The following is a 27412-nucleotide window of genomic DNA, read 5'->3' as shown; positions in this document are numbered from 1 at the left end:
CCTTCCCAGCACTTGGTGAGTTCCCTCCTGTTGGTTTGGCCAAGACCCTGAGCATCCAAGGGACTCAGAGGTCTGTGCCTTGCCAGTGCTTGTTTGCTGACAGTAAATCTCGTGGTCCAGCCAAATGGCAACAGGAAGGGACGATGAGCAGGGAGGGCCATGAAGAGCTCTTCTCCCACCCCATGCTGAGATTTTTCTTTGCCTCATGGCTAAGACAAGGAGGCACTGGTCTTATTTACACTGTGACTAGTCAAGTGTTCCCATGGACGCAGCTACTGTGCTTTGGAAAGGCTGATCTCCACCGCCTCCATGACTTGGATCTCCCCATCTCCATGAGGAGGAAAGGAGCAGCGAAACTCATTGCTGAAAGCTGTTGTTAAGGAAAATGAATGTTAAAAATGACCTTTGCAAAACTCAGAGCAATGTACCTGAATCATCAGAGACACTGGGATGCTTGCTGCCAGCTGGAGAGCGAAGCACATCTGCGCTGTACATCAGGTAGCTGTCATAGTCCTCACCTCCCTCTGCATCAATGATGGGGACATCAGGGATGATGGGGACTGGAGGAGAGGTGGAAAGTGCCATTAGACAAGCAGCTCGAAACCACACAGGCCTCCCACGCTCAGGGGTGGCCTTCAGCATTCACCAGGGTGGCCGGTGCAGCAGAGAGAAGAGGATGTGGAGAAGCAGCTGGGGTGATGGGGAGCACTCCCCAGCACTGCTCCTGTCCCCCCCTGCTCCCCACCCAGGCAGGGCAGTAACTCACTGGACATCGGGCGCTTGGGCTGCGTAGCAAGGTTGATGGTGGCTTCTCTCTCAGGTCCCCAGCCAGCACCATTTCTGGCCTTCACCATGTAGCGATAGGGCTGGGACTCCCGCAGGTTTTCTATCAGCACCATGCGCTTCTTTGGGTCTTCAACGAGCACCTTCTTCATTGGGCCAATGGGTACTGCAAATACAGGTCCGCCTATCACCCACGATGTCACGAGACAGAGAGGACCCCACAGCACCCTTGGCCAACAGGCTCGCTGGGTTTGGTGTCAGGACAGAGCTTGGCTCTGAGACAAGGTGCAGCAGCTATTTGGGCTGCTCACGACAGGCATGACATCGTCTCGAGGAAATTCCCAAACTGAATGCTGAAGTCAACCTACAGCAGAGGTCTCCTGTTGCTGGTGTGTCATAAAATAGCATCTTCCTGGAACCCTAGCCCTAGGTCTAGACCTATGTACTGTACTAAAACTATGTACTAAGTTTTTAAGATGAAAAACAACACAAAACACTATGGAAGTGAATGGGAACTGAGCGTGCTCTGGGCTTTGCAGGATTAAATCCTGAGTGGTGATTTGTCTGTACTCCTTCCATCAAGAAGCGACCCCTCCTCCAGATCCCAGTTTTCACAAGAAACATGCTTGGAACCGTTCCAGTTCTGCTGCTGCTTGGGACTGGCCCAGCCTGCAGACAGTGTACTCCAGCTCCTCAGCCTGGCTGGACTGCCCCAGTCAGAAAATGAGCTCTTACTGTTGTCCTCGTTGACGAGTCCGTAACTGACTTCGTAAGCCGTGATCTCCCCATTGGTTTCTGCAGGCTCAGCCCAGCTCAGCTGCGTCACAGTGGAAGACACCACATTGAAAGCCAAACGGCCGGGCTCGCTGGGGACTGGAAAGGCAAGAGGAAAGGGTCCAGGTTACCGCAAGTCAGGAGCCAGCGCATGCAGATGCCCAGAGCTCCCCGGATCACAGCTGGGTCGCAGTGGGAGCCGCTCAGTGCTTGTCCCCGACACCATCAGAGGCTCAGGGCTGGAGCTCTGACCCCATGCTGGGTGCACAGGCACCAACTTGCTCCCACATGGTGGGAAGCAAAGTGCAGAGTCGCTCACCATCCTCAAGCGTGCGGCAGTGGATGATGTCGGAGTAAGCCCCTTCACCCATGGCGTTGTAAGCGCAGACTTGCATCTCGTAGTCGCAGAAGGGATAGAGGTTACTCAGCTCTGCTGATGGTGCTTTGACATCGATGAGATGGGCTTCTGACTCGGGGTCCCCTTGGATCCAGTATTTCACCTGGCAAAGCAAGAGCAAGCCATGATTCCTTCAGATCCTCACCATAATGGGTGAGAAATTCCCGATCTCTTATTAGATTTGCTCTGGGAAAGCCAGGGTGTTGTGCCATTCCTCCGAAATGGGAGGCCAGAACAGTCTGGGCATTTCATGGCAAGTGACGGAGAGTGAGATGAACCCACCAGGAATCTTTCCAGCAAATCCCACATCCACCCAGCCAATGGTCCCTCAAGGATAGAGGGGGCCCAGAAGGGGTGAGCTTGCTCCCTCCTTTGGGCGTCTTCTCCCCATCCCTTCGGAACAAATGACTGTGTGTGTGAAACACCTGTAGGATGGGACCCACACCCTCCCCCAGGATCCACTCACCCCCTACCTTGTACCCCAGAGGTTTTCCCGGTGGAGGAAACCAGCTGAAGCGGATTTCCCTGGAGCTGAGAGCGTGGGCATTGGGATTAAGCGGTGCACTCAGACGGCCTTTGGGGGACTGGGAGACCTGGCTCAGGCCAGCCATCGAGGGGATACCATCCACCACCTCTGCAGACACGAGGAAGAAAGGTCACATCAGTGCTAGTCCCCCGCGGGGAAGGAAAAGAAGGAAGCGTGCCTCTCTCCAGCACTGCCCTGCCATCCTGAGTGAGCCTCTGAAAGCATTTCTGAGGGGTAGATCCCCATCATAGGGAAGGGAAACTGAGGCACTTGGTGATGACATTCCCCCAAAGCCACTCAGCAAGCTGGCACGGGAGTCGGGCTCAGGCCCCCAAGTCCTGCACCTCCTGCTGCTTCTCACAGGCTGCCCAGGTAGGAAGAAACAAAGAGACCACCTTCTTGCCTCTGAAGATCTTTACCTCTGTCAGAATGTATTTAATAATTCTTCAACATCTTGAGCAGTTGCCCTGTGCAGCCATGAGATAAGACGGAGATGGGCAGAGCCTACTCGAGCCACCCAGTTACTTCTCCTGGAGGCCCACCAAGTCCAGCCAAGAGCTCTTTGAAGCCTCTCCAGCCCTAGTGCCTGCCCCTGAAGCGGTTCTGGTTGGTCCGGTAACAGGGGACTTTCTTGTACCCCCAGTATTCATGACCAGTACTGTGATAAATCAACCCACTTGATGACAACCCTTACAGTTTTGCCTGTCCAGCCACAGGAACCACGAAGTGCAGCTCATGGCAAGTCCCGCCTCTCCCCTATTTTTATAGCTTTTTATTCAAATCCCCAAGGAAAAGGGATGAAGAATCCACTCTATTTCCTTTTGCGAGGTAGATTATCCATCTTCTTCCACTGTCTATTCCCACTAATGCCTCTAGAGGGAGACCCAAATCTACCAGTCGGAGCTGGAGGAACCTCCTCATTGCCGCTTTTTGGGCGAGGAGCAGGGCTGGAGCTCTGTACACCACCTCGGGGTGGGCTGGTCCGGTGTGGGGGTCCCATACCCCCTGCTGCCATTCCCCACCACCTGGCTGCCAGCCCCTACCTGGGTCGGCGATGGTCACCGTGGTCTGGGGGTATCGGCCAATCTTGGCGCCGTACTTGGGATGGAGGAGGTCGATGGCGAACTGCTTGAGCTGGCAGTTGTGTAGGAGGGTATCTATTTCGGTCAGCTCCAGCAAGGGGACCTGCACCTCCTTTCGGGTCTCCCCGGGCTGGAAGACCAGGTCACCCTCTATGAAGATGTAGTCCTGGAGGAGAAGGAAGAAGTGCTTATAGCCCGCAGCATCCACGAGAAGGCTCCCAGAGAGCTTCCCCTCGTCTCCCAGTGAATCCCCACTTGCCTCCCAGTGCCCACAGCTCAGGGGGCAGCCGGTACCCTCTGCCTCAGGTACAGGTAGCCTCTCAGGTCCCTGAGGCACAGGGATCAAGGGATGGAGGGGAATGTCTGCCCTTGTGCTAACCTCAGCCTCGCGTCTCCCCTCTCCCAGCCACATCCCCTTTGAGCCTGATCAACTGCTCTTCTGCAGCCCTGGGGTCGGCTCCTTCCCAGCCCTCTGTGCCCACTCGTTCCTGCCTGCCAAGGCGAGGCGCATCACCCTTACCCTGCCATTCCTGGCAGTGAGATCCCGGGTCCTGTAGGTGACTTGGGATTTCCCGTTGTCTATGATCTCCCGGAGGACAGGGATCTTGGCCAGCTTATCAAAGCGGCTGTGGGAATAGGCTGGCTGCAAGAAGGTGATGAGGCTGCTGGCTGGAAGAGGCAGGAGAGAAGGAATGTGTAGAGCAAATACATGAAGAATCACATTACAAACACGCAGGTATCCTCCCTGAGCAGAGTTCCTGTCACCCATGGGTGTGAACTGTGTATAAAATATTACTGCATGGGCTGGAGACTTCACCACTCCTGACTCATGCTCCCTGCTCAAAACAACCAGACGGGAAGCAGAGGCAAACCGCTGGGGACGTTCACCTGCCCCAAGCACAGCATAACAGCAAAGAGGTTTTACTTACTCCAGCAACCTATGAACTGGAGCAGCAGAGGCATATGGTCAACCCTGGATCTGCTGTGGAATTGGTAGCATCTAAACTTGTGATGGTCAAATGTTTGGGTCTCTGTCACCAGGGATGATGACCCTCTTTTGGATGCTTTAAAAGATGCTCTAGTTTAGACCCAGGTGACTTAAGATAGGAGTCACCAAGCAAGTCTCTGGTCTGTGATCTGGGGGAGCTCAGATACGCAGGCTGCACCTTCCTTAGAAACCACATGAGTCCATCTGGACATGGGACACTCAAATACAAATGCCCTTCATCTCGTGCTACGATCGCAGCCCTTCACCTTGTTCTTTGATGATGGTGATGTTGACAAGCCTGCGTCCAATCTCTGCGATGCCGTTGGGGACATCAATGGCCTCTACCTGCAGCTGCTTCTCATCATCATCATCCTCCCTGATGAAGAGTGGGACACGGACATCCACCAGCTCCACAGCCTCTTGGAACTCCACCATCCCGTGAGCGTCTGGGGGAAGGAGCAATGGTGAGAGGTGGGAAATGCCCCCCCTGCCCAGCCAGGAGGCAGCGCTGGGCTCTGCTCCCTACCTTGGTCCGAGGTCACAGTGTAATAACCCGGTGAAACCTTCAGGTCATTGAAAGCCTCGTGAGAAATGTGCTTTTCCATCACTTTGATGATCTCTGGCTTGGCCGAGCGAGGGGCGGTGAGCACTGTGTCCACAATGGTGTGGTCCTGCCTGTGACCGGTGGGAAAAGAAAGCCAGGTGAGGGCTGAGGCGGGGGTTGCTCATCTCACATAGCAGCTGAAGGGGCTAGCGAGTGCGTGGGGCATTCGGTCACCCCACACGTGTGTGTACAAAGAGGGAGAAGCAGCACAAGAGAGGGCACAAGTTCCTCTTACCTTTTCCCAGAATTGGGCTGTAACCTGGGGGAAAAAAAAAAGCCAAATCAGAGTGACTAACGCACCTGGGGAGACAAAGTCCTGTGTGAATCACTGCCCTGTGCAGGTCTGAGCTGCAGCAGCTGCCCTGAGGGTGCCAATCCATCCTGCAGAGCCCATGGCCCCATCACATGTTCCCTCCTGCCTGGCTGCTCCCTCCAGCCCTGGGTTTCCCAACGTAATGAGGAACGTGCCCATGGGGGAGACCGCATCTGGTCAGAGCCGTGGGGAGAGGATAACACTCCCTGCTCAGCGCCAGCATCCCCATACTCCTCCATCCTGCACCAGGCACTCTTAACTTTGCACAGGGCTGAAACTTTTGAAGTCAACGGGAATTTTCCCGTTGAGCACCATGTGACCAGGATTTGTCCCCATCTGTAGCAGTCTCAGGTCCAAAGCCAGATGCAGCTGAGATCACCTGCACAGCTGGGTGGGCTCTGCTCTGCAGCCCTGGGTGGGTGAAGCACCGCATCTGGCTTGTGCTTGTGCCAGGGATGTCTCACAGACCACGCTCCTTCCAGGCATCCCAGATTTCACACCCCGGCCCTCTGGTCCACTCCCTCATCAGCAGGGACCTGGGGGAATCCCGCCCTGCAGGAGGTCTCTCCCCCAGTGACTCACCTGAACTTGGTCTGCTGGAGCTTGTGGCAGCCAGGGATGTGCTTGAAAACGTCGTTCAGCTGCAAGGAGCAAGAAGGACTTTCACAACACATCCCTTGCTGAACAGGGATGTGTTCAGCGAGCAGATGCTACTGCCAGCAAACACGAGAGCCCTCTGGCCACCCCCAGTTCCTCCCACCTCACCCTGCCACGCCAGGCAGAGACCACCACATGGTTTCTCCCCAGGATGTGGCAAGAGACTGCGAACTGAAGCCAAAGAGGAGCTTCAGACCACATGCCCCGAAGCAAACCTCAAATCTCATCAACGTGATGCTTTCATAATTCTCACAATCATGATCTTAAAATTTGTGCTTTCTTTCAGAAAGAGGAAAAATTGCTTCTTCCTTTCAAGAGCTGTCTGGGTTTGCAGGGAAGAAGGAGTGCTCTCCCTTCCCCAGTGTTGCAGACACCCCCTCAGCGTGGCTGTCCCCCAGTCCCACCCCAAGCCCCCCTCGTGCCCGGGCTCGTACGTTCTCCTCCACTTCTTTGCGCAGCTGCTCACACTCCCGGGTGTCTGGCTTCACCAGGTTCTGCGTGAAAAGCCGGGTCAGCCTCAAAGACAACCCGTAGGGAACTGGAAAGAGAAATTCCCAAGTCAAACTCCTTCCTTCTTGGTCGGAGAAATAACCCAGCCAAAAGCTGGAAGCATGGGGACACGCATGACGCTCGGTGTCCAGATCCTGTATCACTAGCACCCAAACCCCATAGCACCAGCAGAGAAAACCCTCTGAGAACTGGAGGGCTAACTGGGAAGCTCTCTGCCAGATCCAGCAAAGGAAAGTGTCCAGTGGTGGCTCTCGACTGACGAGGCAGCAAAATCAAGGCTGGGTCACTGAGCTGATGAGACTAAGACGCATGCAAGGTACATCCGCCACGTGGCCAGGCTGTCAGGAGGTCTCCAAGGCTACCACCTGTCCTGCTACAGGGCTGGACACAGGAATGTGCTGCTCAACTTCCCCCAGGATAGAAGCAGATAAAGGAACAACCCCCCTTGCAATTGGGCTTGGAGATAACGCCATGGCTGCTGGAGCTGGGGGCCACCACCAAGGGTTCGTGTCCTTTAGGGCACCCAGAGCATCTCCTCTACGCCCTGTTCCTCGGGTGTGGCACTCACTGAGATCTTTGGGGTTGGCGGCAGCGAGGGAGGTGAAGCCCTGCTTGTGAACATTGTTGTTGATCTTCCAGCGGACTGTGTCCCGACCCTTGAGGGACCCACTGCGGACCATGGGGGTGTCCAGGTGGTCAGAGGACATGAGGCTGTGGCGAAGCATGTAGTGGTCCTCCTTGAAGCCAACGGTGCGACCTGCAGAGCCAGGGGCAGGGTCAGAGTCTGGGCAGACTGGGACAACATCAGCCACCAACTTCCCAACACCAGAGACTTTGTTCTGGGGAATCTTTAGGGCTTCCACCACTCTAAGGGTGGTGGGATGTCAGGAGTGGAGTGGGGTGGTGTGGAGAGGGCAAGGGGTGTCCATGAGTGGGGAGAGCACATCGCACCAGCTAGGAATTACAAGGGACACTGGTCAGGGGAGAGCCAGCAGCGGGACTCCCAGTAGGGCCACACCAGGGTGTGGGGCAGGGAGGAGCAGAGGAGCAGCAGCTCAAGGGCTCCTTGGCTCAGGCTTTCTGCTAGGAGCTTTTCCCCTGATCCACCTCCCCAGCGCAGAGAGGAGGAGGAAGGGTGCTTATCCCAGCATGCCCCCCCCAACCCGGGAAGGCAGTGAACCCCACAGATCCCTCTCCCCCTCAGTTCAAAGGGCTGGTACCTCGTGCGCAGCAGGGAAGCAGGGCCAGGCAAGCCTAGAAAACAAATGGCCAAAGACACAATCACTTTGCGGCCAAGGGCAAAAAAAAAAAACAACCCACGTCTCCAGCTGGGAGGATTCACATCAGCAGGGATGGTGGGCAACCGATGGATGGGGCTCTGGAAGCTGATTTTAGCCAGACATCCCTTCAGTGGGGGAAATCCCACAGCAATTCGTGTCAGTGACAGCAGAGGTGCTGGACACCACTGGGACCCAGCCCCTGCCAATCTGACCATGCTGGAGGCTGGGTGGATTGTGGAAATTTGTCACGGTTTTGGCCTTTATCTGGTCCTCTCCCCAGGCTGCAGCAGCTAGCCGAGGCGCTCACCTTGCAGCAGGTGCAGAACTTCCAGCAGAGCAGCAGCAGCAGCCCCAGGAGCAGGATGAGGAAGATGAGCAGCGGGATGAGCCAGATGAAGCTCCCCGGCGGGCACTCTGCAAGCGACAGCAACGTCACTCCCGGGCATCAACCCACTGCGTGGGGTGTGCAGGGAGGGAGTGGGGATCCAGGGCCAGAGGGGAAAGGCTGGACCACAGCTCTCTGAGGAATGGAGCAGCCCAGTTAAGTTTGGGAACTTCTCTCTTGGTGCTCACAACGAAAAGTGCTGTTCAGGGAGATCTATCCAACCTCCCTGCTCACATCCAGCCATCCCGAGGGGCTATTCAGCACCTTGCATCAATCCCTGCCCGTGCCGGCAGTGAAAGGCACTGATCTCTAAAGGTGCTGGTCTCTGAGGATGCCACACTCCACTTCTTGCAGTTCATGTGACAGCCAATGTCACCCACCCCTGTCACGCAGGAAGGTGGGCAGGGAGGTACTGCCTGCAGCTGACCCTTTTCAGGGGCACAGCAAAGGGACAAAGCAGGGATCAGAGGTGCTGTGGAGCAGGTCACTGCTGATCCAGACCCCAGCCTGGACATCCCCTCCTGCTGGGTCCCTGCTCACCTTTTTTCTTCTGCACATGGACGGTGGTGTTGGGGACGATGGTGGGGTCTCCCTCCAGGGTGTAGTGGTACGTGCAATCGTCCTCCTCGTCCTGGAATGAGCAGTACTCGCTGGCCTCCTCTGCAGAGAGAGGGGACATGGTTGCAAAGTCATCAGGACCGGGAAAAGCTTGGGGAGCTGCCCCACATGCACACACACACGGAGCAGGGCCCACGGGAGACACACCACATGTGTCTGCACCCAGCTCCACTTCTCCCGGTACCTTTCTTCAGCTCTTCCACCATCTGGATCTGGAGGTGGCACGTGCTGCAGTTCCCTTTCATGTTGCCTGTTCCCCAAGCCTGGCAGCGAACGCAGTCCCGGATGCTCTCGCACACAGCCTGGAAGCCCTGGGCAGAGAGGCAAGGTGGGACAGTCAGGAGACAGCCCAGAGGGAGCGAGGGAGGACATCACCTCTGAAAGGCAGAGCTGGAGAGGCAACGTGGTGTCCTTGCCCTGCTGCCAGGGCAAGGTCAAAAAGAGGAATAACAGAGAGCAAGCAGCTAACGAAGCTGGCTCCAAAATCTCTTATACCAACAGCCTGCATTTGGGCAGTGATTAGATCTTCTCCAAGGGTTTTAGGTGGCCTTCCCAAAATATGACCAAGCCAGCTTTCTTCACTCCCACTGTGGGATTAGCCCATGTCTGTCAACAGGGGAACAGGCACGAGAACATGAAATGTTTTTTTTCCAGTCTCGAGACAAATCAGAACAAGCCAGGAGCCAAGCCTCAAACCTCTGCCCTTCACCAGTGTGCAGATAAACACAGATGGACATTCAACAGTTGCTGCTGGTGAACTGGAGGGCAAAGAAAGCCCATGGCTGCAAAGCAACTCCCATACCAGACCCTTCCTGGCCACCAAAGGCAGAACAGGCAAGACTAACCCCTGCTCAGGATTTTGCTCCTGACCGAGATGTGCCTTCATCTCTGCTTTGCTTTCCTTCCCCAGAGGCTCTGCGTGGGAAGGAGAAGTGATAAACCCAGAGGAACCCAGGCTGAGCCTCACCAGGGAGTAGCTGATTTCGCAGGTGGAGCTGGTGTACAGCGAAGCCTTGTCACAGATGCATCTGCCGCATTCACACCTCCCATGGTTATTGCAAATGCCCTGGGAGGGAAGAGGTAACAGTCGGCATCCAAGAGCAATCGTAGACATGCAGCAACACTGGGAGTCAGCAAGGTGCCAGCTCCCAGCGGCCCTGAGCCTCGGGCTTTGGGGCAATTTGCTACAGCCCTGCCTGGTCCAGTTGTCCCTCGCGCAGGCAGGGCAGGACCTACCCCTCGGCTGTCGATGCAGGTGTCATTGCTTGTGGGACATTCGCAGCCCGGACCCTCCCAGCCGCTCTCACACACGCATGCACCCTTGGAGCAGCGACCACGATCTGCGACGTAAGAGGAGGCATTACCCAGGGACCAGCACTCCATTGCTCCCTTGGCCCTGCTCACAGGCTGCCCCGGCTCTCCCGCTTTCCTTGGGGTGCAAAGGGGCTGCAAACAGACTCCACAGCATCCTCCCTGCACATTTGCAAGTGCAGAGTCCCCCGCAGACCACCACCGGTCACTCAACCCCCTGTGCCTGTGCCACCAGCCCAGGGACACCCTGTCTATGCCACCGGCACGGAGCAGGGCACGGTGCACCCCACAGTCAGGGGATGCTGGGGGTGGCAGGGCTGCTCTCACCGTTGCAGAGGAAGCCAGAGGTGCGCGGGCACTGCAGGACATCGTACTGGCAGAACGCCCCATCGAAGCGCTGCGTCAGGTCCTCGGAGTAGCACTGGCACTTCCCGCACAGGCACTCGCCCCGGCCCGAGCACGGCTCCACATCGCCGGGGCGGATGCAGGCTTCGTTGTTGGGGGATGACGCCGGGGAGCAGTCGCACGTGTCCCCTCGCCTGGTAGGGAGGAGATGGTGCTGAGAGAGGCAGGAGCAGATAGCAGGACAGGAGGGTGCTGGACAGGATTCCCAGGGCACGAGCACGTGTCACTGGGGGTCCCCAGACCCAGCAGGAACCTTGGGAGGGGTACGGGGCTGGACAAAGTCCTTACCAGCCCGGGTGGCAGATGCACTGTCCACAAACGAAGTCCCCATGGAAGCTGCACTTGAGCGAGTTAAACTCTTGTTGCTGTAAGAGAAGAGAGAAGAGGCGTTGCCAAATGGGCTCAGCTGCCCCCAAGGCCGTTTCAGGAATCAGAAAGGCAGATCTAGGGGCAAAGTTTTGCCCACAAGACTGAGCTCTGCCATAGGACAACATGCCCAGCTTGGTACAGGCAGTGATGAAGAGCTCCTTGGCCAGGCTGAGCCTCCGCTGGGCAACGGTGACGGGTCGAGTGGGACCCACACGTGCCGACCAATGCGTTCCCACCCCAGGCTGGCCAGGAGGACACCTCTCTGCAACACACCCCTCCATGTACCTGTTCACAAGGACACACGTCACAGATGACAGAGGCTGTGACTTGGAGGCTGTCACTCAGGTACGTGGGTTTCACGTGGATAATTCCCTGCCGGTCTTTCTCAGGGAGGCTGCAGACGTGCTGCCCGCCAATGTACTCAAGCGCCTTCACACGCATGTTGAACTTGCCCTGGAAGGAAGGGACATACCGCAAGGTGAGCCAGCTCTGCTGGACCACAGCTCGGCTGGACCGAGCCCAGGTCAAGAGGGAAGAAGGGACGCAGCGGCGGGCTCAGCCCCTCACACACGCCTTCCCTCTGGGGCCATCCAAGGACTTACCACTTCCCCACGGCTGATGTGGAAGGAGCCAGATTCCGTCTTGTTGTACGTTGAGGAGGTGAACTCTGTCTTCATGGCTTTGGGGACAAAGTCAGCCCGGATGTCCATCTTGGAGCGGATGCGCTGGGTGGCAGAAGATAACCATAACATTGATTTTCAGCAGTACACCTGCGACCACCCCATGGCCTGCCCCAGAGGGGCCACACCCTGCCTCCTGCCTGCTCTCTGGGGCAGGAGGTGCCCACCCTCTGCCTTCCCTGGGAGCAAGAGCAAAGCCCCAGAGAGCACCATTACCTCAAAGGCGGTGTGGAGCAGGTCCACGATGTTGGAAGAGTCCTCCTGGAGCACCCCGATCTCAGAGATGGGGAAATACTTGTGCAGCTTCTGCAGAGAGACAGGAGCCCCTTGAGCCAAGGCCTTGAGAAACCTCCTCTAGCACTGAAGTGGGCTCTGCTTTGAGCAGGGCTTGGACTGGAGACCGCCAAAGGTCCCTTCCAACCTAAATTACTCTCCAGCTCTGTGTCCCCACTGCTTTACAAGAAACAGACACCAACATGGGGAGACCTCCAGAAGCCCAGACTCCTGCACCAAATAATACACCCTGAGACCTTCCATGACCCAGAGCAGCCCCCCAACACACTGTGGCATCCTCCCAAAGTATCAAGGTGTTGGTTTAGCATTTGGGGACAAGAGATGGGAGAACACTTTCTCCTCACAGCCAAGCTGCAGGCAGAGGATTGATGGTCCTGGAGGAAAGGTAAGCCCACGTGGTACCACAGCCGTGGTCTCCTCACCTCATAGTAGCTGTAGGAGTGGTTGGTGACAGCAAAGATGGGGATGATGTTGTGTTGGCCCAACAGGCGCACCAGGGTGGGCACCGAAGGATAGTCCTGCTTGGTGTCATATGTGTAGGTGCCATCAGTGTCTAGGTGACACTGCTCATCATTTCTCGCCAGGATCCCTGCCAGGATGTTGGTACCATCAGCTTCATAGTGAAAGGCAGATTCGGTGGAGAACACGAGCAGGTGAGTGCTGTCCTTCCTCCAGCCGATCTTATCCTACAGCCAGGGAGGGGGAGAAGGCACCTTTATCTCTGTGCCCCCCAAACCACTGCACAGCACTTGCAGCTGTTGGCAGGCCAGCACCGGCAGGAGTTGGAAAACCCAAGCGGCAAGGCACCACCTCCACTTGGCAGCAAACGCAACCAGCTACGTGGCCCTGAGAATCCAAGCCAGCAGGTCTCTTCTTCCTCCATCTGCACCCCCAATGCATAGGATGTCTCCCAGCAGCTCGGTGCCAGGCACATATATGTACAGGGGGCAAGCCCACGCTTTTCTGGACGTATTTGGAGCTGTGCTCATCCCTCAGCCAAATGGCCAAGCCTAAGCGGGCTGTTTTCGAGGGAGCAGAGTTTCACCACCGCGGGCACGAAACGGGACAGAGCAAAGAGCACACGCAGGGTGCCCAGCAAGCAGCTCCTGTGCTGGGGATCAAACACCAGAGATACACACACAGATGGTCTAAGACCTAGGAAAAATTGGGAATGCAAAAGAACTCGGCACCGGCAGCGTGCAGCTGGGAGGGCAAGAACCGGCTGTAGCTGAACACATAACCTGGGCTCCCTGGCTGTCTCATCAGCTGCCCAGCATGCTGCTTATCACCCTCTATCAAGAAGATCCACTCATTAAAAGCAGAGCCCTGCCCACGCAGCTCCTGCATCCCTGGCCACCATCACCTTGCAAACAGCTGTCTGCAGGATGGCATCAAAGCCACCCTCAGGGGCATCCAGGTTGCCGGAGATGCGCTCCTTCCTGAGCTCCTGGCTGAAGTAGTTGATGTTGCTGGTCAGGCGGATGACGTTCTTGAAGGAGAAGGGGGAGTCGGCGTTGTTCCAGGGCTCGCGCAGCCTAGAGAGAAGGGGAGAGCAGGGTTTTTGCAGGGGGCAGGAGCAAAGGGATGCCAGGGTGCAAGGAGGGGAAGTGTGGGGAGAGCACCTGGGGGCTGGGGAGTCCCTCAAGGGAAGACATGAAGTTGAGATGGCAAGCCATCAGCACTGAGAGGTAGAAGGGATGAGGGCAGAGATGGAGGAGAAGACAAGACATGCAATCTGTTATGGCAGAGCAGGGAAGGTCTGAACGTGGAGGAGGACACTGCTGGCATTGGCACGGTGCTACAGCAAGCTCGGAGCACAGGGTGGGGAGGCCAGGGGAGACATTTGCAATGGAGGGAGAGAGATGGACAGAGGTTCTTGCACCTCAGACAATGAAGATCAGGAAAGCCACGGAGAAACAGAAGGTGCCTACCCTCCCCTCTCTGCTCCCATCCCAGGGACCCATTGGCCTCACTCACTTCTCAGGTCTCATGTCTGTCTGAGGGGATGAGACTTTGTCCACAAACTTGCCGAATCCGATGGTGTAATTGGAGGTCAGGTCTTGCAGGAACTCCGCTGAGAGGGGAGGAAGGGAGGGAGGAGGAGACACGTGAATAAAGAGATGTCTGTGAGGCCGCTGCTCCAGGGAAAGTCGTCCTTTCCTGGGCATTTTCTCTGCTGGTCAGGTCTTAGATAAGACTCCCAAACTGTCAGCTTTTAAGCTTTTTGGGCTTGGGGCTTGTCTTTTTTGGGGTAGAAACCTATACTACCTTTGGTAGCCCCTTTCCAAGACTGGAGCTTCTGCAATAGCACACACCACACCTATAGGTTCAAGATGCCAAAGCCACTGCACAGATCAACTCTGCAGGGCACCAACCCCCACGCTGGGCTGAAAGGAGAGAGCACACATGATGATCCCTGCAGGGCCAGGAAAGACATCCCCCCACAAAGCTGCACAAAGCAGCGATAATAAGAAATTCTCATTAAAACAGACACCTCTCAGCCCTTCGCCAGTGGCATCCCTTTCTCTGGTGCTTGCAGAGCACTCACGGCTGCAGGCAGGAGTGAGCTGCCTGCCTTCATCAGCACAGGAGCTGGCTCCCCTCTTCTCCCAGCTCTGGTCTCACCTAGGTTTTGGCCCATGCTTTTGAGGTTGTCCAGATCATCAGACATAGAGTATGAGAAGTCCATGAGGATGTAGAGATCCACAGGGCTCTCCAAGGGCTGGAAGACATCCATGTTGAAGTTCATCTCCTCCCCAGCTCGCAGCCGCATGAACATGGCCTGGGGGGACACCTGGGTCCTCTGCAGGGACGTGTTGATACTGAAATTCTATGAAGAAAGAGTGACGTGAAGGGGATGGACTCCATCTCCTGCGCAGATGCAATGAGGAGCAGGCAAGAAGCAGGGAGATACGTGGGAAGTGGAAAGGCAGCAATGATCACGCTCCCTTCCCCCATGTACAGCCGGGGACCGAGGCAGCCTCCCCCATATCCACACGTGCCCAGCTGGGCACCTCCTCCAGACCTTGGCATTTTGCTTACATCTGTTCTGCCCGAAAAGCCACCCCAGCGCTAAGCGATCAGGGCTGGTTGCCAACAGGTTCATCAGCTAGCGAAGGCAGAGCATTGTTTTTGAGTACACCCTACATAAACAGAGGTCTGGACTTTGTATTTTTCCTGCCGAAGACTCTAGAGGAGGATGAAGGACATGAAGGACACTGGGAACAGTGGGACCCCTCAGGAGAAGCTGAGCAAGGGCTTTCTCCCCAGCACCCACCTGCTGGGTCTGCATCTCGCCCCTGGTGTACACGATGCTGGCCTCCCCGCAGCCGTACCGCAGCAAGTTCTCCCGCAAGTCGCAACGAGGCTCTTCAAAGCTCTGACAAGGGGGGCAAGAACAACACTACAACCACAGAAAGCAGCAAATCCTCCGTGCAAGGGGGAAAGGCACTTGTCAGGAAGCAGGGTCCTCTGCTGAGACCATTAGCGAGCCTTTGGGAGCAGGAGCGGGGCAGAGAGATGGGGACGAGTCTCGCACAGAAGAGCCAATGTCCCCCAGCACCAGGGAAATGCGACCACTGGTGAGTTACTGGATTGTCTGGGATAAGACTCCCCCTCCATCCCTTACACACGCTGTTTCAGATCTGGCACACTGGCATTTTCTGATAAACCCCCGTATTCCTGCAAGTTTGCCCTGGACTCCCCTTCCTCCCCATTTGTCCACACCAAAGGAAACCCATGTTTTGGTGCTTCCCATCCAGACCAGCTCTTTGCAGAGAGAAACTGGAGCCAGAAGCTGACTCTGCTTTTGGGTCCCTCTCCCAGCTTTCACCAGGGGTGGTGGGATCCCTCCGTCAGCAGGGTGGGAAGCGGAGCCCCGGGCTCCCCTGCAAGGTCTCACCTCATCAGTGCAGAAGGAGCAGTCCTTATCCACTCGGATGCACTCGGTGCAGCTCTTCACCCGCGACAGCACGCAGCGGTTATCTACCGGGAAAGATCAGGGCATCAGGAATGGAGAAATCCGAATGAGCCACGGGAGGGCATGGGAAAGGCTAATCCCGCTCCTGGCGGAGTTGGTGGAGGTTTTGCCTGGGCGATTATTGGAAGCTGGCTACAAAATAGCAGTGGGGTAGCAAGAGAGGGGCCCCAGAGGCTGGGGAGATAGAAAACAGGAGGAAAGGCACAGGACGGATCTCCTAGGAACTTACCCACATGAGGACTGGCGTTTCCAGAGCCCAGGAGGGCTGTGCACAGTCCCCACAGGGCAGCGCGAAGCAGACACCACAGACAGACATACCGGGGCTGCACTCACTTTTGTTCCTTTGGCAGAGGCCAGTGGCACAGAGCAGGGACAGGAGGAGCAGCCCAGCGCATGCCCGTGGCAGCACATCCATCCTCTTCCTCCTGAAACACATGGATCACTGTGTCATGGAGAGCCAAGAGGTGGAAATGGTCCCGGAGACGACTGGGGCAGCTCCTGCAGAGCCCCTGCCCAGCCCCGCTGGGACGGGACAGCCCTGCCTGCCCAGGGGAAGGTGACGCCTGGAAGCGATCTCTGATCTCAGCAAGGCAAGGCACAAAAGCAAAACCAAGAGCAGCTCAGAGGATGCTCAGGCATGTGCGAAAGGCTCGAAGTCGCCGGCAATGCCAGGGCAGGGCAGCTGCCATGCCACAGCACCCCTGTGCCCCAGAGTCAGGGTGCCCAGCTTGACGGGTCCCCCAGGGCGGTGGGGTCGGTGCAGGCAGCCGGAGCCCAGGCTGCTCCCGGCCGGAGCCCAGCGCCGTCCGTACGTGTGAGCTCCGACCAGGTCAAGACCTTGCTTTTCCTGGTGGGTTAAGGAAAAAAGAGGGGAGGAAAACAAACTGATTGTCTACATTTCTCCCCAAAAGCAAAACAGACCACTCCCTTCGGCTATTTCCTATCGCACTAAGAGTTTCCAGGATGGTCAAACCAACAATAAATAGAGGGTGAGGCCTTGGGAAATGCCAGACTTGGAGCTTTGGAGCTGCTGTCTTGAGAGCCCGGCAGCTCCCCTCTGGGGAGCTGGCAGAAGGACCCCTTGCATGGATCCAGAGGCCAAATCCTAAACAGCGTGAACCATTCTCCCTGCACCCACACATGACTGAGAAAACTTAGTGCCAGCCAGAAGTCAGCATTTGGACATGATAAACAAAAGAGACAAAGCTGGAACTCGAGCTCTGCGGCTGCTGTGCTGGAGGGTGGCTCTGACTCCAGCACCCCAGCAGGGCAAGTGAGAGCAGTAAAGGCAAAAAATCTAGTGTAAAGACATCTTTAAAGCATCTCCTTTCTGGAAGATGCAAGTGTGAAATATAAGATGCAAACGAATTGTCTTATAGCTTCTTGCTGTGTAAGCCCTGACCCTAAAATAAATGAAGAGAATGTGAAAACCACTTAAAACAGGGAAAGAAAATGGGCGTAGTTGTTGTGTGCAGTGAAGATGTCTGAGTTCCCAGGGGGACATCCAGCACGCAGACCGGTCACTTGGTGACTTAGCTACTAACAGCCTGATCTGGGGCCCAGGGAAACCCCCGGAAAGACCCGCTCTAGTCTCAACAGCGTTGGATCAGACTGGATCCTGCATCGACCACTGAAGCCAATGGAAAGACATTGAACACATGAAGCTGAGCACTCGCAGAAATCGTTGCAGCACAGGGCTCAAACCAATATAGCATCGACCCCAGGAGACGCCTCCCTCGATCTTCGCACTTTGTTCTCCATGACGGTCACTGGATACGCAGGTAACACATGACAAGACGTTGGTATCTCATTTATCTTGTCAGCTGTGCTCAGAGGGATTTATCACACAGTAATTAATCCCCCATAGCTGAAACGTGAGAAATACGGAAACCTCAGGGCAGCAGCTCTGCGGGGGACACCCAGGGAAGCTTTGCTGGTCAGGACCTGGTAGCCAATATGCTGGGTTTTTTATGGATAAAAGGTACCAGCTGACCAAGGAAATCCCTGTATTTTCCTCCCACGGCCCCTGAGCACAGGTCCCTGCAACAGCGACCATCCCCAGCTCAGGCTCTGCACAGGTTTGGCTTGGGGGGTCCCCCCGGCCAAGCCCCAGCGCTGGCTCTGAGGCCGGCAGTTATCCTCGTCCCTGGACATGCCCGTGACCTCCTTCAGCAAAAGTCCTCACGCCACCACTCGCTGGCAAATGCTGTGTCCCTCGCCACCGAGACGGGCAGGTTTTGAAGTCAGGAAAATCCCTTTTTCCCTTGCTCCGCCCCAGCGAGCCATGCCAGCTGCAGTGACGGGTGCTACGGAGACGTGGGGAGATGCCAATTAGAGGTGAGATGAAAGGGTAGGGAAGTCCTTTGAGCCCGTCGGCAGCTCACAGCAAAAACATGCCCAAGCACTCGACAAATCACATCTCCCATGACGGCAAAGGTCACAAGGAAAAGATTGAGTACGGGGGACCGGATTGCTCAGCTCACACACCCATCTTCCACGGCAGCCTCAAAGCACAGACCTAATTCATCCTCCTTTAATCACAAGTCAAGAAAGTCACCAAGGGATGGACAGACACACCCTGGGCCTTGTACGCATAAACTGCTGTCGTGTCTTTTCAAGTGCTGAGGTAAAAGGCCATAAAATTCAGCTCAATATCAATGTCCTGTTGCCCTGTGAGCTGCCTACCTCCAAGGATTTCGCTGGGCAGTTGCCAGCAGGCAGGGCGTTGGTGGCACAGAGCATCACCACTGCCACTCGGTGCTGCCGGCTGCAGGAACGCAGCCCGTAATATTTGTGCAGAAACATGCGAGCGGCCATCCCTCGATTTCAAAACTGTCCTCTGGAAGGGAAAACGCCACTTTCACTTCGGGAAAGCTGCAGGGGTTTGGTTGGATTTTCATGATGACAACAACAAAAAAAAAGCTGTTCAGTTGTGCAAAACCAAGGAACGAAGCGGAGCAGCTCCTGACTGCACACAAACATGCTACTCCATCCCAGACCACCACTCCAGCATTTCCTCCTGGTCTCCTCCCTCTCCCCCAGCCTTTGCCTGCACCTCGGCACAGCCGACAAACCTGCTCCAGAAAAACCCCATGAATCCCAGAGCTTGGAGAAGCCCGGGCTGGGTACCTCATCCCCAAAAAACAGGGGATGCTCCAAAGAAACCACTGGAGCAATGACACCGGAGCAGCAGAGCTTCATCACCCTGTCCCGTCCTGTCCCCACCCCATTCCCACCCCAGCAGCTCCATGCTGGAAGGACAAGGCTGAAGCCAGGCACTGTCCCGGGGTGGATGGGGGAGAGGGAGCAAGGAGGAGGTTATGAAGAGCCAGGAGCCCGTGGTGGGAGTCTGGTCCCAGCTGCCACACAGGGAACACCCGGTAGGTTGGGGACACGGCAGTGGGAAAGCAAGGGAGATGCTCGAGCTCCCCAGCACAGCCTTTCCTCCCTCTGGTGATCATTGCCCTTTTTGTACCTGCAGACCCCCCCGTCCTGCCAAGGGGTGCACTGGGGCTGTGTAGGGGACTGATGCCCTGGTAGATGGGAGGCACCTGGAGGAGCATCTGCTTGCCCATGTGTGTTGAGGACCACGGTGCTTGCAGCGTGCTGGGGCAGGCAGGCGGTGCTGGTCACCGTGACCAGCCTCAGCGTGGGGCTGGGGGGTCCCGAGGAAGAGCTAATGGCGATGGAGGCAAAGCAGAAAGGCAGCCGGGTGCCTCCCCAGGGACCCCGGTCCCACTCCTCCCCGGGCAGTGCAGTGACAGCCACGGTGGCTTGTGCAGACTCAAGTTCTCCTCCCAGGGCAGGGCTGTGGGCGCTTGGATCAGGGCCACAATTCACGGTCTCTCCCTCCCCGGGCTACTCCCTCCCCAGCACACGTGGCGGCGCAGAGCTCCCAGAGGCCGTGCTCTGAAACTTGAAAAATATCAAGACAGACCTCCAGAAAACTAGAAACAAAAGCTTGACCCACAAATCAAAGCATTGCTTAAACATGAAATCATGTTTGTCTTTGATTTTGTTTGTCTTCCCCATCCATTTCCACTCCTTCCCCAGGTGTGGCTCTGCAGCCGGGAGGCTCCATACAAGTCACCATTTGTTGTTTCCAGCGAGAATGGGGATCTCAGCTCTCAGGTCGAGCTCCAGACCCCAGACACGGCCCCCAGCGAAGGACAAAACAAGCAGGACCCAGCCCGGGGACCCACACGGAGCTGCCAGGGTCAGGGAGCGGCCAACACCACCGGGTGCCGGCAAAGGGCTGGTGGCTCTGGTACCATCTCCTCCCTCTGCCCCCCGGCCTCGGGCAGGGAGGAACCCTGCGGGGCAGAGCTGGCAGGAAGGTCAGGACCCTGCCTGCGGGGCTGCCTGGATGCTGGTGCAGCCCCAGGACCCCCCCGTCCCCCCCCCGCGCCTCCTCACGTGCTGCTCCCGGCACATTCTCTGCTTCTTTGGCCCCACAAGACACCTTTCCTCTCCCTCCACTCCATGGGTGCTCCTCATCCCCTTTTTCCCCCACCTAGCCCATGCCTGTCAGCTCCCTCACACCAATTCTTCCGTCTGTCTGTTTCCCTAGTTCCCATGTATTTCAGATCCGCCAGCTCACAAATACCCCGACATCTGCAGATCAGCAAAGCCCACCCGGAATCCCCCATGGCCTTTTCCCTCCCGGGACACCCCTGCCCCTTGTACCTCCTCATAGGAGGTTTTCATGCAGTCACTGGTTCTGCAAAACAACCTCCGTGGGTTCAGCGAGTCGGAGCCATGCGCAGCCCGGCCAACCACCGGCGCTTTCACCTGTAAGAGCTTTCCCTGGGTGCCAGCTCCAAAGCACAACAAACAGCCTCTTCCCCTGGAAGCAGGGTGGCCGGAGAGGGCAACCTTTGAAACCTGCAACAAATGGTCCCCGAAGGGCTCTGCTCTCCCTTACCACGCTGCGGTACCCCCACCTCCACCCCATGTCCCCGTCCCCCCCCCACAAAACCTTCAGAGACAAAAACTGCCCCGCGCAGCCCTGCAAAGCCCTGCTCGGTCACGAGCGCTGCCCTTCCCAGCCGGCCAAGAGGCACGAGACAGCGTCTGACAGGCAAAACCGGAGGAAAAAGGGGGAACAATCAGGCAGGGAGCTGAGCCCCCTCACTCTGTGCCCTGCCTACCTGCTCAAGCAAGGAGCCCCGCACCTTATTTCACCCCCTAGTTAACACAGCGAAATTAAAGTAAGCTGGATCCTAAAGAGCACAGATGAATTAATTCCACAAACCTCATTAGTGCTGGGTCTGACTCAGTGTCCAAATCCTTTGCCGCAGCCCGAATAACAGGCACCCACTCACCAAGCCAAGAAATTCTTCTGAAGGCAGAGGGGGAACGCGCTGCTTTGCTGCTGCGACTTGATTTCCAGCCCTGGCCTTTTTTTTCTTTCTTTCTTTCTTTTTTTTTTTCTCCCCTCCTCCTTCCTCTCTATTTTCTGTCCCTTTTCTCTTTCCGGTTAAACGTCAACTTCCAGTCCAGCAGGGAGGGCAGGCAGCCCATGATCCCACATACCTCCCCGCTGATTTCTGTACCCTCCAGTCAAATATCGACTTTGTTCTCGCTCTCCTCGCCGTCCCAGAGCTGCCGCCTCTCCCTCCTGGCGGGCTGGCGGGGAGGAAAGGTGGGAGCCGCGATAAATGAGATCAGATCCCAGGTGAGGACGAGCTTTATCCCAGCTGGGGAGGGAGGAGGGGGTGCCTGTGACTCAGGGGTTGGCATTCCTCCCTCGCACACCTGGACGGGCAGGCACAGCCCGCGCAGCCACCCCGGACCCTCCCTCCCTCCGCACAAGCACCGTCCCACAGGAAAAGGGCAGAGTGGGTGGCGGGAAGGTGCCCACCACGCCGAGGGTGCATGGAGGGGGCTGTACATGACGAGCAGCGTGCGAAGCATCGGCTGCTCAGCTTTGCACGGGTGCCAGGTCAGCCGCTTGCTCAGGGCAGAGCCGAGGGCACTCCCCAGCCCCCCTCAACGGGGGTTTCTCCTCCGCACTTCCCCCTGGCACGAGTCGGGGGTATCATCCCCAGCTGAAATATCAGGTAAGTTCCTGCCGCAACAACAACTTGGCTGCCGAGCCCAGCCTCGGTACCTGGCTCACAAAGAGGACAGATCCACATCCCGCTTTATCCAGGGCACGAGCACGGCAGCCCGCTCCTCATCTGCAATAGATCCGGCTCACGGGTCAGCGCAACCCCTTGTAGCACCGTAGATGAGACCCATCCACATCTGCTCCTAATGCATCCTACCATGGTCCAAGGGTGCAAGGAGCAGCAATCCCACCTCCGTGTCCAGCCCTTCTGCTGGGCTAGATCCGAAACCCCTTCCCCAGTCAAAGGAACAGCAGAGGAGGGTTTGGAGTTCAGGTGGGGGTTTTTTTGTCCCACAGCACGCTTTTGCCTTAGGGTTTGTCATGGCTCAGACCTGGCTGCACCTCCCATGGTGCAAAGCGTACGCATACCAGAGCAGATGCAACGGTGGAGACTGCATTTTAGCTCCCCAATAAATCCGCCCAAGGAAAACTGCATCCCCTCAGCTTCAACACAAACAATAGCAACAGCCAGATGAGGGAGTCACATATTTCCTGCCTTTCTTGGAGATTAAAAATACGAGCAGGGCAATTTTGGCCTCTTCATTATTAATACAGCGTCATGGTGGCTGCTGATCGACTCCCTAATGATGGTGACTGAGCATTGATTCAAATGAAAGTGAGGAGCAGGATTCCTTTCGCTACAAGAAATAGGAAGCTCAAGTAAATATGTGTAAACGGATTAAGCCCCAGGAAAAAGGAGGATGTGCTCATGCCATTAAAAACTGCAGCAAACGGGAAACAGGCATGGGTGCAGCTGAAGATGGCCCAGGCAGTTTAAGTCTGGTATTTCCTAGTTTCTGAACGCTTCACTTGGCAACCTCAACATTACCCTGGCCCTTTTTGAGATGCCATTTCCTATATTTAAACAAAAATTCTGAAAATTAAGAGGTTGTGTTGTTTGGGTTTTTTTAACCATAACAGACATTTACTGCAACATCAGAGCTGGGACATGAGGCTCTGACGCTCGAGCTACAGCGATGGATGCTTGGCAAAGAGCAGATCGTTACTGTTGAGGGGCTGAAGGCAGAGGGACCCGCTACACAGATGGTGTAGGACGCTGCAGATGGAGGAAAGCTGGGCTTCAGTTCCTGATGCCGGAGGGGAGCGTGTCTGCTCACCTCCCCTGGTCTTCCCCCTGGTCCCATCCACCAGCAGTGCCCAGCTCTTGTCAGCCCCCAGCCTACCTCCCACTGCCACAGTTCTCCTCCCTTGGCACTGGGGTAAGCAATGCTGCCAGGTGCTGGAGTTAAAAAGGGCAATTTGAGCTACAAGCAAGAAACATATTATTTAAAAAAAAAAAAAAAAGTATTGTAGTGATCGTTCCCCACCAGGAACCCTGGAGCCAATCAGAAAAGCTTGGGAGCAGCCAACTTCCACCGTGATCTTTGGTGTCCTTGGTTTCTGGATGTCCTCCTTTCTCCATCTGAGATGGAGGATGTTTATGTTGTCTCCTGTAAAGTACCTCTGGTCTCACCTACAGACACTCTGACAGCCCCAGGGCCGCCTGACACTGTATCCCTCCCCTTCATCCCAGTAGCCTGGAGGAGCAAGGACCAGGACCAGCTCTGCTCAGCACCTCCAGCTGCAAGGAGGAGCCCACTTTCTCACCCTGGGTGTTGCCAGAAGAGCCCGAGATGTTCATTTTCCACCTTTCTTTGAAAAGTGTCCCCCAAGTCCCTAACAGATCTCCGAGCAAATGGAGCACGAATTTTCCCAGAGGTTTGGAACTGGGCTGCATTTAAGGAGACATTTGCAGGGCTCATAAAAGGCACTCTTCTGATATCAAGACAATTCCACCACCAAATTTTAAGGCACCAAAGCAGAGAGGAATTATAAGTTCTCAGTAAACAGTCATAAGAATTTAACAGGTTTTCACCTCATCTTGTCTTTAAAAAAAAAAAACAAAACAAGAGAAAAATGTTGTTTTATGGGTTGCCTTTCAGGCAACTTCTCCAAAAGACTTCCACCAGAGAAGACGACCTGGTGAGCTCAAGCTTTTGCCATTGTTCAATACCTCACACTCGCTGCCCGCTGGATCAGGCTTTTGCTGCACAAATCTGCTGTTTTAAATAACTGAGAACAGGGACTTCGGAGAGGAAGGATCTAGCAGATTTGGCTGCAGATGGCTCCACCAAAGCTCACAACCGCATACATGGTGGACCTCACATTTATAAATCGGTGATTTTCTACTGTGGCAATGTGGCCTAAAAATTTTTGCCCTAGGAGTGAAAACAAGTCATTTTTATAGCTCACACTAAGTTTTTGCGCTCTCTGCTGAGACTACCAGTCTGAGTGCCAACTACTGATAATTACAAGTGGTTTTAGGGTTAATTCTTTTCTTCTTTTTTATGCCACACCAGCTCGTGCAGAACCTTTCTTCTTTCTGTCCTGCCACCACAGTGTACCCAGAGGCAGCTCTGGGGCTTTTTGTAGTTCTCTGAGCAGTTAGAGCCAAGATCCTGCTGCTGGAGCACATTCATTCCCTTTTTGAATTCTGTAACAACACACACTGCTAAAAGAAAACTAAATACTTGATCCCATAGCTGCACTGTACACAGTATTAGCAATATCCTGCTATCTGGTGTAAATTTAAGAAATGCTTAATAATGTATTGTTAATGTACATTAATGTGCACATAATTTATTGCACTAAATTATGCTTAATATAATTACCCAGGTAATTAGAAGTGCAGGATGAAATCCTCCCGTGTTCTCTTCCTCAGCCTTTCCCCTAAGATAGCATTAACTACACGTCTGTTGTTTTGCAGTGGATGTTCCCTGTCATAAACACATACCTAAAAGAAAGTCTCTTTGCTGAGCGTCACTGATGCCCATTTGTCCCCGGGATGGACTGGCAGCAAGAGCTAAGTGGGCCACCGAAACAACATAAGAGGAGAATGTTAGTAAAGGATCCAGGATAAAACTTCAGCCTACCACAATCCTAACATCCATCCAGAGAAAACAGGACCTTCCAGGGTTACATTAGCATCTTACCCAGCTGCCAAAGGGCTGAAAGCACACTGATGCGATGTTTGAAAGATTTAGCAAGAGAGCCCACCTTTCCTCCCAGTTTGTGTTGGCTGGCCCCATACAAGACATTCAATAGTGTGGGCGAGAGTGTCGTGAGGAGCCAGCCAACACAAACCGGGAGAGAAGGTGGACTGTCACCTTTTGTCATGGTCTCCAGGCACTACAAGAGGCTACGCAAAGAGAAGAGAGGTTAAAAGCACCAGCAACTTCACCTTTTATTGCTGCACCACAAGGCAGGCTTGTTTTCTTCCTAATGCTGGATCATACAGACATGGTAGAGGACAGACAGACAGACGCCTTCTACGTGAAAAGGCAAAACCTTTTCTTGTGAAATCCTGGTGCTTTGCTGTTTATTGGCAACCAAAAGCATGAGCCCAGCCCCAGCCAAAGACAAGTTTCAAATAAACAAAGACTAAATATTGGAAGTCATTGGTGTCCGTGGTTCTCGCTTAGAACAAAAGGAAGGAAGTTGAATATAAACAGTCAGAGGAACAGCAGCACATGGCAAGGCTCAGAGATGGAAAACTGCTCTGTAAGAGTGAGCTGTGAATACGCTGGTGTAAACACTTCCCAAAAGGAAGAGGAGACTTTGGTGGAACCTCACGGTCCCTTTGTGGGTCTTGCACCTCAACAGCGATTTATTTATTTTAACGTTTGACAGTCTTCGAGAGCCCTGCTGAAACGCATCTCTCTTTCTCTGGAGGTAACAACTCTGGGCTTTCCTGGGTTCACACATTTAACAGGAGCAAGCAGCCCATACCCTTTGATAACTTTCTGGGCACATTGCAAAGATCATCTGTTTGAGGGGCTTTGCAGAAAGCTTCTTCTCCCCTGCGATGAAGAGGAGCTGGAAAGGAGCTCATGCAGGCATCAGCTGGCTGGACACCAGCTGAAGCAATCACCTCCACGCTGCTAGATGACACGCTGTGTCATCGGCAAAGCCTTGGCAAGGAAAACTTTTTTTTTAAGTCGCAGTAAATAACTCTCATAAAACAGACAGTACAGCAGCAATCCAACTAAAACATAGCTTCAGGTGCTCACATTTTACGGTTTGAGGTGGGGCTGGCAAGGGCTGCCCCTCCCCACCTGCTCTTTCGGTTAGGCAGCACCCAGCGAGACAGAAAATGAAAAGCAAATCCTGAACACACAAAATCCCTTCCCACAACAGCATCAAAGGGGGACAGATCTCTAAATCACAACAAGCAAATAGGAAAGAAAATCAACACCTCAGGGCATGGAGGTAGGAGAAAAGACTTCAGAAGGAAGGGCGAGAGCAGAACCAACTGCCAAGGATGACTTCATTACAGCAGCTCTCCTCCCTCCCCTGAGCAGCCCGGCATGGCAGAGACACACACTTGAACGTGGAGTTTCAGCTAAGACAAACCTACTCAAGCCAGGAGACACCCATGCTTAAAAAGGTGGTAAGCAGAGAGAAGCCCCGTGGTTTTCAAGGAGCGTGGGCCTGTAATTCTCAGACTAAGGAATAATGAAAGTGGGACCAGTTTTACTCTCCTGGGTACAGCTAGTCTCCCCTTGGGAAGAGAGGCAAGAATTAATATCTACCGCTTTTAGGAGTCAGAAGTGCAGCCTGAGCAATCACTATTGCAGCAGCAGCATAAAGAACTTTTTAGCTGTGTAAGCTGTGAGTTTGCGTTAGTGCAGCTCGGACACAGCTTGCAGTTGTTAGGGACTATTTAAAACACAAGCAATTAAACACTCAGCAGGTCCCTCCAGCCCTCCTGCACTCAGCAGCCGTCACACAGCCCTGGTATGATCACAGCCATACAGATTTCTAACAAGCAAACTAATCAAACCTCCTGTTTGAGGGCTTCAGGCCATGGCTTCCTGGGTCAGGAAAGGATCCTTTTCCCTCAGGATTTTGCTCTTGCACACCTGAAGCTCCCTCCACCTTTCTCTGGTGCACTGACTGACCACAGCCAAGTGCAAGCCACCAACCTGTACGATCACGTTCTCAGAGGTAGGAAAGAGGCTTTTTCCTAGAACTGTAGTTTCCAACTTGTGTATCCGTCTATTACTTCCGATAGCAACACGCAAGATAAACAAGAGCAGCAAGCTCTTGTACTGCCTGCAAGTTTGTTATACAATGGTTGGCAGCTTTTTGGAAAGGAGAGAGGGGAAAAAAAAACCCAACCAAAAAGTCACGCATGTTTCAAGTTGCTTTCTCCACTGCAGATAGCAAACACTCAGTCATGAGAGCTCAAGAGTTAGCTGCCAGAGTGCAGCCCAGTTCACCCAGGTCTCTTGCAGAAGCCTGTTGCTGCAGGAGTTTGAAAACTGCTGCTCCAGGTGTCTCAC

General features: G+C 54.9%; 1 protein-coding gene across 1 annotated transcript in view; it reads right to left on the bottom strand.

Annotated features, from left to right (window-relative positions):
* ITGB4 (integrin, beta 4) overlaps positions 1 to 18772 on the bottom strand; it is a 25662-nt gene extending 6890 nt beyond the window's left edge. The window contains exons 1-32 of the mRNA XM_009324613.1: positions 18641 to 18772; positions 16655 to 16802; positions 15878 to 15960; positions 15254 to 15355; positions 14602 to 14806; positions 13954 to 14050; positions 13340 to 13511; positions 12399 to 12662; positions 11899 to 11988; positions 11605 to 11727; positions 11288 to 11455; positions 10922 to 10998; positions 10556 to 10767; positions 10154 to 10257; positions 9885 to 9983; positions 9102 to 9228; positions 8840 to 8959; positions 8222 to 8328; positions 7855 to 7888; positions 7203 to 7391; positions 6559 to 6662; positions 6050 to 6108; positions 5390 to 5413; positions 5077 to 5225; positions 4817 to 4996; positions 4083 to 4231; positions 3524 to 3728; positions 2428 to 2588; positions 1877 to 2057; positions 1519 to 1656; positions 767 to 949; positions 429 to 560 (exon numbers count right to left, since the gene is read on the bottom strand). Of these exons, the coding sequence (XP_009322888.1) occupies positions 429 to 560; positions 767 to 949; positions 1519 to 1656; positions 1877 to 2057; positions 2428 to 2588; positions 3524 to 3728; positions 4083 to 4231; positions 4817 to 4996; positions 5077 to 5225; positions 5390 to 5413; positions 6050 to 6108; positions 6559 to 6662; positions 7203 to 7391; positions 7855 to 7888; positions 8222 to 8328; positions 8840 to 8959; positions 9102 to 9228; positions 9885 to 9983; positions 10154 to 10257; positions 10556 to 10767; positions 10922 to 10998; positions 11288 to 11455; positions 11605 to 11727; positions 11899 to 11988; positions 12399 to 12662; positions 13340 to 13511; positions 13954 to 14050; positions 14602 to 14806; positions 15254 to 15355; positions 15878 to 15960; positions 16655 to 16802; positions 18641 to 18772 (4318 nt within the window). The remainder of the gene's footprint in view (positions 1 to 428; positions 561 to 766; positions 950 to 1518; positions 1657 to 1876; positions 2058 to 2427; positions 2589 to 3523; positions 3729 to 4082; positions 4232 to 4816; positions 4997 to 5076; positions 5226 to 5389; positions 5414 to 6049; positions 6109 to 6558; positions 6663 to 7202; positions 7392 to 7854; positions 7889 to 8221; positions 8329 to 8839; positions 8960 to 9101; positions 9229 to 9884; positions 9984 to 10153; positions 10258 to 10555; positions 10768 to 10921; positions 10999 to 11287; positions 11456 to 11604; positions 11728 to 11898; positions 11989 to 12398; positions 12663 to 13339; positions 13512 to 13953; positions 14051 to 14601; positions 14807 to 15253; positions 15356 to 15877; positions 15961 to 16654; positions 16803 to 18640) is intronic.
* Positions 18773 to 27412: the final 8640 nt, after the last annotated feature.

Source organism: Pygoscelis adeliae, unplaced genomic scaffold (assembly GCF_000699105.1).
Source record: "Pygoscelis adeliae isolate BGI_AS28 unplaced genomic scaffold, ASM69910v1 Scaffold445, whole genome shotgun sequence".
NCBI lineage: Eukaryota > Metazoa > Chordata > Aves > Sphenisciformes > Spheniscidae > Pygoscelis > Pygoscelis adeliae.
Note: the sequence above shows the minus strand (reverse complement) of the source record. Positions and strands in the feature narration are given on the sequence as shown.